The sequence below is a fragment of the Lactuca serriola genome, chromosome 2 (genome assembly GCF_051521515.1).
Source record: "Lactuca serriola cultivar US96UC23 chromosome 2, Lser_US96UC23_V15, whole genome shotgun sequence".
In the NCBI taxonomy this organism is placed as follows: Eukaryota; Viridiplantae; Streptophyta; class Magnoliopsida; order Asterales; family Asteraceae; genus Lactuca; species Lactuca serriola.
This window is the reverse complement of record NC_136409.1, coordinates 31,775,119-31,785,437: the sequence shown is the minus strand read 5'-3', so window position 1 is coordinate 31,785,437 and position 10,319 is coordinate 31,775,119. Positions and strand designations below refer to the sequence as shown.

At 35.6% G+C, this 10,319-nt stretch overlaps 1 protein-coding gene across 1 annotated transcript; it reads left to right on the top strand.

The window, feature by feature from the left end:
• Positions 1-1,838: 1,838 nt before the first annotated feature.
• LOC145089138 (triosephosphate isomerase, cytosolic-like) lies at positions 1,839-2,753 on the top strand. Its single transcript, XM_079027620.1, has 4 exons — positions 1,839-1,842; positions 2,061-2,184; positions 2,310-2,394; positions 2,527-2,753. Exons 1-4 carry the CDS (start codon positions 1,839-1,841, stop codon positions 2,725-2,727), a joined length of 414 nt encoding a protein of 137 aa, XP_078883746.1. The 3' UTR covers positions 2,728-2,753.
• Positions 2,754-10,319: the final 7,566 nt, after the last annotated feature.

Here is a 10,319-nt window from a genome sequence, read left to right as displayed (position 1 = left end):
CTTGCTTGTGATGGGATTACAAGGAGCTACCAAAATCAGGGACATGGAGGAGGTATATTTCCAGACATTACAAGCCTATCTAACGAATTGAACTTGAGAATTTATTTAAATGATTCAAAGATATATATAATATGTAATTTGAAATGAGCTAAATGCTTTCATTAACCTCAGATTTTAATAACATAAGACATTTATTTCACTCTTTTTTGGCAAATAAATGTCCATCCAATCCAACAGATAGTGATACTGATGACACTTGCCTTTCCTTAATGTGTTTCTTATTGTGTTCTAGGCCAAAAAGGTATATCTATAAGGACTCAATAAAGATTGGAATGAAGAGAATTGACCCCTGCATCTTCTCTCTTTTTACTTTGTTTTTGTTGTGTGAAACAGGGCCTGAACCAACACATATGTTGTTGTTGCTGCTGTATCTGATTCTTTTCACCTGCCTACTGATTCATTATCAACAAGACACTTCAAGAAGATGGTATGATTATTATTTTTAAAGGCTTAATTGCAAGAAATGGAAGTAGAATGAAAGTAGATTAGTATTTGGGATTGTTTAAATATTGATGTGGTTGCTGTGGTGTTTGATAAAAATAAAGGTGCAATGATTGTATTGTATTTGTATATGTAGGAAGCATATATTGTTGTTATACCTGACGTTCAACCTTACACTCACACTCACAGACTAAGTTAGAAGAAGAGCAGGTGAGCCAGCATCATGTTCTCCCTCACCCTCTCTCACTGCTCAACGTTTAATATGTGAACAACAGGTACTACTTTCATTAATAACCCCTCAGAAATTACGATTTTTCCATTATTGACAAATAAATAAATACATAATCTCATGATGATGAGTATCTTGCATCATTACAAGCTGATAGAGAAAAGGAACTACTAGAGCAGTTAGCTAAAGAAGCTGCCATGGAAGAAGAAAGGCGAAAGGAGGAAGAGTCACATATTAAGTTAGAAGAAGAGCAAGTGAGACTGTTTATACGTTATAGTTTATAAACTTTGTTATAAATGACCATTTTTCCTTATTTCAGGAAATAGACAAATTACAGGTACAATGTTTGCAAATTTACAATTTTACCCTTTTGTCTCATTATTCATCAATATCACATTAAAAATAACTACTATAGTATTTTACTTTTTTAGTCTGATTTTCATAACCTTTTTGATCCTTATTCCAAGTAAAATGACTCTCTATAAATAAGGACTAAAATTGCAAAATTCAAATATACTCAGGGACCAATATTTAACCAACTATCAATTTACACTGTTACTTATGTTGGGGGTAATCCTTTACCTACATTCTTTCGATCTCTAATTTTTAACCAACTATCAATTTACATTGTTATTGTTATGGTAAAGTTTAATAGATATCACCAAATCATAACATTTTTTTTAAATTATAGGTCCACCACTTTCAGCCTCTCACGTGCGAAATCACACAAGCTACTACCAGGTATCTCTCTCTCTCTCTCTCTCACACACACACACACACATACACATACACAAACGGTGAAATGATTGAATATTGGTGGTTTACTTTTTTTGTTTGATAAATGCAGGGTGGTGGTGGTGGGAGTTACAGTGGAGGTGGTTACAGGGAAGACTTTGACAGGGAAGACAATAAAGTTGGAGGTGGAGAGCTCAAAGAACATTGATACTGTGAAGTCAAAGATTCAGGACATAGAGGGGATTCCACTGCATCAGCAAATGTCTTCTGCCTATTCTTTCCTCTAAATGGTGTACCACCATACAACATCTCATATAATAAAATACATGAAATAAAAAAAAGAATATAATAAAAAATTAGTTAAAGTATTGAAATGGGTAAAAGAAGGTAATTCAAATAAATGGTGTATATTTTAAAGAAAAATTTTAATTCATGAAAATTAATAAGCTTACCCACTGCCCACCAATCAATAGCACTGGAGTGGCCAGCTCCTGTTATGACTTCCTGAAATATCATCATAATTTCAAAGGGTAAAATAAAGAGACCATAAATAAGTGAAATTACGTAAATGCCCTTTGAGTACTTTTCATACCAGAGGTGGTGGTGAGCCCTCCTTTTGTGTTTCTTACCTCTGTTAAAAGTGAATTGAGGCCTGAAATCCAAGTTGCAGCTCAAAATTGTTGGGTTAAGAAGGGTGGTGCATTCACCGGTGAGGTTAGGTATGTTTCAAAGTGTCATTTATCAAATTACCATCCTTTTTTTTCTAAAACTTTTCAATTTCCTATGTCTGATTTCTTCTTCTTGATTCTTACTAAATACTGAAGTTGGTTTTCTATATTTACAGTGCTGAGATGCTTGCCAATTTGGGTGTCCCTTGGGTCATCCTAGGTCACTCTGAAAGGAGAGCCCTATTGAATGAAACTAATGAGGTACCCTTTTCCTTGTGTAGATTTTACTCAGCCTATTCAAATCAATTCACACTTTTCCTTGTGAACATCTTAATCAGTGTTGTATGCAAGTTACTGAAAAAGTTTTTTTTTTCTTTTTCTTGTTTCATTTAGTTTGTTGGAGACAAGGTTGCATACGCACTATCTCAAGGTTTGAAGGTTATTGCTTGTGTTGGGGAGACTCTTGAGCAACGAGAAGCTGGAACCACCATGGAAGTTGTTGCTGCACAAACCAAAGCAATTGCTGGTAATTATTTTAAAACTAAACTTGCTTCTACTGTATGTCAAAAATCAAAAATCTTGTTTTATCTTTGATATAATAAGTAACTTGCACACAAAAGTTATGATTTTGGTGTTTAATGCAAGAAATCACAATATGCCTTTTCTATGTGATTCTGATTTTGATAATTTTTTGTTGCAAGAGGAAAAGAGGAAAAGAAAGCTCAAGCCGAAAGAGATAAGATGCTGCAAATGCAAGTGTTGCATTCTTCATTTCAATTGTTAGTATGAAACACAGAGTAGATGGGCCAATGTAAACTTCTTATCCATATAAAATATGTTTGGAGCATTAGTCTTAAAGAATTATGAAAGGCAAGATGCAACTTTACTTAGTTGGAATTTGATGTAGAGAGTAGATTAGATGCAAATTTAGATATTGTAAAAAATAGAATTGTATGACATTAAATTTTATGCAATGGATTGTATTTTTTGTATATGATATTTTATTTCTATTATGAGACATTAAATGCAAATTTAATTTAAAAATTAATAAATATATAAATATTTTTTTAGAACATTTAAAATTATGATACGCAAAAATGTGTGTCATCTTCATTTATGACATGGCCTTTCTTGACAGGGGCTTCCTTGATACGCATTGCGTGTCATAAACACGCGGGTCGTAAGGTTACGACACGCAAATGCGTGTCGTCTTCCTTTATGAAAGGGCCTTCCTTGATACGCATTGCGTGTCATAACCGCGCGTCGTAAATGCGCGTCGTAAATGCGCGTCATAAATGCGCGTCGTCTATAGACAACGCGCAAAAGCACGTCGTCTCTCTTTATGACAGGGCCTTCCTTGACACGCATTTGCGCGTCGTCTGAGCGTTTTACGACGCGCAATGAGCGTCGTAAAAGGCCTTTTTTCTAGTAGTGTAGGCAAATGGCAGGAATTTGGAGTTCTTGCATTTTCGGTAAGGATTTGGGATTGTGAAATGAGAATCATTGGAATTATGTTCAATCAATCTATTTCATAAAATAAAGATCGTAGACAAACTTAGTGTGCATACTTGATGTATGGCATAACTAATGTTTGGAAAACATAGTGTGAATACTTGGTGTATGGCATGACTAGTGTTTTGAAAAACATAGTGTACATGCTTGGAGCATGGGACAACTATTGTTTTAATTCAAGTATAAAATTGATAGTTTGAAACAGTATGCAATGAATAATGTGTAATGAATATGGTGATAAATAAAAGTTGTTTTATTTATATTCATAAGTTCTGAGACCATATTGGATTCAATTGTTCTTATGTTTCATTTTGCATGTTTTGACTTCCAGACTAACAAGGTCGTTCTTCCTGAATGACTAAGTTACTCAAACCATCCACAGTCGGTCATATGTTGGAAGTAGATATGAATCAAGACTGTCATGGGTTGGCTTGTAGAGGTCTAAGATGTTGGACAAAGCGGTGCTACAACACTCATGAGTGCTCATAAGTTCTGAGTATTGGATTCAACCCACGCTCATTTGACTCACTTCATGGATTTTATCACGAGTGATCATGAGACGATAATATCTTATATTCTTCAAACCTAGAGATATGATTTTTTACTATGAGTTCGTTATACATTGATTGCCCGAAAACGCATTGGTAACTCGATGTTATAAAACGTGCCTTTGTGTATGATTCAACAAGTAGTAGAACAAGCCATATGAGTCGAAGTTTATCCATTCCTTTTACCTTTGGGATAAAAGTGATATATATAGGCCCCTCGATGATTTAGTGATGAAAAATGTAAGTGCTCGGATGGGCCTGGACTGATTTGATTTATTCAATTAGTCAGTCATCATAAATCGGAAATCGAGAAACAACAAATGGACAGAGAGAATGATTTATAATCCATGTCTCAGTCCATATGATATCTAGAATGGAGGAATATATGATCCCTTATCTAATGGACTAGTCATTGACAAAGGTCAGAGTTCATCGACGAGGTTAGAGTTCGACAGCGGCTTTTGAGAGCTACGATTGCCAGTTGGTTCTTGAAGTCATATGCAATAGTAGTTTTAGACTTATCCAAGTGGGACACTATTGGATTAGTGTCTAAGTCCATAACTATAATTGGTATGCACTTGACTCGACTCGGCATGGTCCATTTGGGTTGCATGGCATCAGAATATTTGGATAGACCGTTTGTGAGGAGAAGACATTTGTCACATATTAATATATTATAAGTTCTAATATATTAATATGAAATCATGTTATTTAATTCGTACAGATCAAGATTTAATTTGGAATTAATTTAGTGATAAAAAAGAGACTAATTAAATATATGGGGATTGATTGTATAAATCATTCATTCTTATATATGTGGGTTTATGATCTATATTTCCTTATGTTGGGTTTAATCCATATGGTGATCCATGGATTCTCCATGGAGGTTAAAACCCATGGAGCATACATAATGGGAAAAGTCATGGGTTACATGCTGTAACCCTAATGTGCACACTATATAAGGACCCCTTTAGCTTAAGAAATTGGCAGAGTGTCTTCTTCTCATTGTTATTTTCATGTGTTGGTGATGTTGTGTGAACCATTTGAGGTGTCACACATTTGGGGCACTAGGCTCTCGAGCTTCATGGAGTCAAGCTACATCAACAAGGTATGTATTCTATCTATTTTATTACCCAAGTATCAAAGATTGTATGCTAGTTAGCGTAATACCTTAGAATGTTCATATTTGCATGTACAATAGAGAAAACATAGATCCAAGGTATTTAGGGTTGCTTGTACACTTAGGAGTGTTAGAATGCTCAAAACCGAATGGTTCCCTACTATGCACAAGGTTGGCAGAACACGCCAACAGGGAGATTCTCAAAAAGAAACCCTTCGAGATCACATTCGAAAAATGGTGACTGGAATGCCAAAAAGGGCAAGTATCAAACTCCCACGGATAAGAAGTGAATGTCAGCCAAGAAGCAAAATTCAAGAGATGGTCCAGTTAAATCAAAATTGGTTAGGTCAAAATCATTTCGGAGATCTGTTCGAGTTCTAAAGCAAGTGCTGAGGCATCCATCCAATCAAACAATAAATGGGTTAAACCCGACTATAGATGGGTACCAAAGGTTCATACTCCCAAATTATCTAATGATTCTAACATTTCTTCATCTTCTGTGTGTGATAAACAGGATATGTCATGGGAGGGAGTACCTTGCGTAGATGATAAAGGTCGAAAAAGTTTCAAAATGGGTTGGGTTCGAAAGACCAACTAACCCCACACTCTGTGCTGGAGCAGCCATGGAGGAATATCACCAGACTCTGGTTTGTTGATAGTGGTTGTTCCAAGCACATGATAGGGGACATCTCTCAACCATACACCATTTAGAACTTAAATTGACGATATGTGTCCTTTGCGGGAAAGGAAGAAATAATAGGATCACAAATGGGGAGTTTACTTAACAATGTGAAGAATTTGTGGATCCATTCCGGAATTGAGACAGAACTAAGATTGAATGTGTTGCTGCATATGTGTGCTGCTCTTAGATCATTTGGATGCAATTTTAATTGGTGAATTACGGTTTGCGTTTTCTCGATACGTCTGAGTTTTTCTTAAAAAAGGATTCGTTTTGAAGACAATTTTTGTTTTTATTTTCTTTCTTCCAATGCCCAAATTAAGGGGGAGAAATCAAAATACAAAAAAATTATAAAACAAAAATCCAAAAATATGTCCTTATGGGTTTTCGTTTATAGGTGATTATCTGGGAAGTGATATTAAGAATGAGTGATAACGGGCAGTTTAAACAAGTGGAAGGTACTGAAGCTGAATTGTCTAGACTTTGTGTTCAATGTGATGGTTGGAACGAAGGATTCAAAAGGACTAGAAATAGATTGACAATGAAAGGACTTGACTGTGTTAACTCATCTGGACATAGATAGTTTCATTTGGACTGACTATACGACGCTCAGATAGATTGAGCAGTGAGATAAATAGGGAGCCTACAAGATACCTATGTTAGTCATATGTAATTCCTTCTACGTGATCGGAAGATCTGACCTGGGAAACAACATATGCACCCTATTATTTCTCTAACCCTCTATCTATGTTAGTCATATGTTGTTCCCTCTGTGTGATTGGAAGACATCTGACCTGGGATATAACATATGCATTTCTAAATCTGACTTCTCCCTTAATGATTGTGTACTCACCTAAAGTAAGGAGTTTTTTGGAAGTTCTTTATTATCGGGGTATGTTGGGAAGTAAGGAACACATTGTAGTACACCTAAAATTGAAATACTTAAAAGGTTGTTTGTAGATCTCCCTACTAAATTTAAGTGCACAACAATATCCTTGGTCGTCGTCAGCGAAATGATCTATTTAGGAATATAGGTGCAATGTCTTGTCACTTATAATCTATCCAAATTCGTCAATCTCGTTTGTGCTTAAGTGGATCACAATACTGGTGATTGACCATAGCTAAACATGTAGGTGTGTGCTGATAAACGATATTGAATTGCTTGACAAGTTTGATCCCAAAAGTCTTAAATTTAGTTATTATTTTTGTTTTTGTTAAATTTGTTCATAGTTTTCCTCTATGCACAAATTTAAGGGGAAAATTAAAAAAAAATTAAAAATTAAACAAAAATCATAAAATTAAAAAATCCAAAAATATGTTTATTACTGTTTTTATTTTATTTTTTTCAGAAAAATCAAAAATCCAATTTTATATATATATATATATATATATATATATATATATATATATATATATATATATATATATATATATACCTTTGAGTGTATTTTATTTTTATTTTTAGTTGACTTCTTAGTTATTTTTATTGTGTGCTAAATTTTCTTTTAGTTTTGTTTTTATCTAAAAATTTCATTTGTCTTAAAACGAGAACTCAAAGGAAGGAGAGACTCAAGGAGAATTCAAAGGAAGAAGAGACTCAAGGAGACTGTATCAGAACTGTGGTGAGAAGGGTTTTAATAACTCTGTGATCCACAGAGACTTTTTAGTCATTTGTTACTTTTCAAGGCGCAATGGTGATCATTGAAGAATGCTCATTCGAAGGAACAAGAAGTGAAGATTATTCTTCAACAGTCAATCTCTCAACCCCAGAAGCAATGTGAAGTTGTTCTTGAAGTTATGTGACAGATTGGATTGAAGCCTCCTTAATCTATTTGTTGCTATCTATGAACCTGCTGATGTGATCTAGAAGAATCGCTCTCTCTGTTTTTTTTTCTCTGAAGATTCTCAAAGCTGCAAGTGCTGATTTTCAAGATTCCTTACAAGAAGCATCCACACCCAATGTGCGTTCAAAGTCAAATTTTTGAAGAAAAGTCCAACTACTCAAGATGAATTCATTCATGCATAAATTCATTTGCTCATCTTGAAGTTGTCAAGAAATCAAAGATAAAAGCTGAAGCCAAGCACAAAGCAAAGATTGAAAAGAAAATAAAGCTGCCAACACAGGAGGATGTTTGTTAGGTCATAAGAAAAGAAAGCTATAACCCAAGGGGGAGATTGTTAGGTATAAATTTATGGTTTATACTTTGATTTTCTAGGAATTTATAGTTCTCGGTCTAGGACCGAAATCCCCATCATTTTATTTGTTGTTTGGACCGAAATCACATGTGATTTCGGTCAAGCTATTGGGTTTTTGGTTTTGGCTTTGTACTTTGGGTCCAGGTATATATATATATATATATATATATATATATATATATATATATATAGTCATTAAGAGATTGAATGAGTGATTAGAGAAGAGGGTGGAATGTGATTTGGGGCTGACACATACAAGGTAAATGTTTTAGAGAGAGAAAGAAGAGAGAACGTGTGTGTGTGTGTGAATCTTGTGTACTGGATTATTATTGAATATTATTGTGTGCATTGAAGATTCATCTTCTTCTTCTCCTTGTGTATTCCATCTTGCGTCATTCACTTGATTGGGATTCCGCAACATCAAGTGGATCTAATAGATACATCAAAGCGAATTTGGGACTTACAATTTTTTCGTATATTCAACTCCTTTTCCTTTTGTCAGCAACAATATCGCTTTTGTTAGTTCATAAATTTGGGCTTCCAGATGATGTTAGCTAACTTCTTTGACACCCATTGGCTGATTAGGATACCACTCTTCTTTTTTATTGGAATATTTTGCTTAATAGTAAGATTGTCTATGAGCTCCCAGATTTCAGTTGGCGTCATGTCGCTTAGAGATCCACCACTAAAGGCATTTATCAGCCATCTCTCCATTGGTGTCAGTGCTTTACAATAGCACTGGTGCAACTACTAATCGCTGATTCCATTTTGTGTGCACTAAACAAGTATGTAGCATCTGAATACTTAAGGTACTTAATTTGTTGAATTCCTACATTTTGGGAAGAGGGTCACGATGTGAGCCATAGTGGGCACAACGTAAGTAACCATTGACCATTTGATCTGCATTCTTGAAATATCATGATGTGAGGATAAGGCATTACAACTTGAGCAAGTCTTGATGACCCAAAACCCTACTTTTCAAGTATTTAATGGAATAAGATAACTAGGGTTGCCCATCCTAAGCCCTTATCACTCTATAGCCTCCTGAAACCCTAGATTCTACCTCCTTGAGACCTTTGGCCACCTTTGGTGACCTTGAAGAGTTTACTTGGTGATATTTGGTCCATTGAAGTGGAAGAGGACTCTTGTGGTGCTTCATTTTGGAAATCTAGCTTCTACCTCTTGGTCTTGCTAGGCTTCTAGACCTCTGTAAGTCATAAAGCTCTTAAATTTTTTCCACTTCCATGCTAGATCTAGGTTTTGGAGATTTTTTTTGCATGGTTGGGTTGCGTAGCATGCATGGGATCCATAAATTTTGAAACTTTATGGATCATTGAGACATCTTCTATAAACGAGGCTTTGGATCTGAGCTTTGGTGTTGGTTTTAGACTCCAAGCATGAGTCTTGATCTTCTTCCCTTTCTTTTGCGCTAGTTAGTATCTAGGACACGCATTTGACATGTATGACTGAAAAGTTTGATATTTATAGTCCTTACGGTCGAGGAAGGTCCTATAGAAGGTCCCAAAGAATATCTCAAGGGATTAAGAGCTTAATGCTCAAATGTAGTCAGAAAAAGTCTCACAACGTGAGAAAGGGGAATCTCACAAAGTGAGAAATGAGGTTGTCTCGATCTGATAAATTTGGTTGGATGAGTTGTGGCTGGGTCGACTCGTTGAGTGGGGTCTGGTCGAGTCCATCTCATGACTAGACTAGAGAGCAGGTCACAACGTGAGGGCGAGTTGATGGAAATGTTGACCGCTCACTTTTGATCAGAATTGACTTTTGGTCAACTCTTGGTTTTGAAGGGTAGACTAAGGTTTTGCATTGTATGATTATCTAGGTGTGATGTAGCATCGGTGTAGCTGACCAAGAGAGCAACAATAGTTGACTATCGATCGTGCGGTGAGTTTTATCATTATATTGTAGGACACTAGGATATGGTATGTGCTTTCATTCTTTGTGACTCTTGTTATATGTGTTATATGCTTGTGTTCCTGTTTGCTATATGTATGTGGGGGTGAAATAGACCCGGCACAGCCTTGTGCTGACATATGAGTTGAAATAGACTCGAGGGTGAAATAGACATGGGGGTGAAAAAAACCCCGTATGGATTTGGGCCGACATGTGAGTT

Bases quoted from the DNA above. Each gene is read 5' to 3' on its own strand.
- LOC145089138 (XM_079027620.1), top strand. The intron at 2,185-2,309 runs GTATGTTTCAAA...CTATATTTACAG, and splicing joins GCATTCACCGGTGAGGTTAG to TGCTGAGATGCTTGCCAATT. The intron at 2,395-2,526 runs GTACCCTTTTCC...TGTTTCATTTAG, and splicing joins TATTGAATGAAACTAATGAG to TTTGTTGGAGACAAGGTTGC.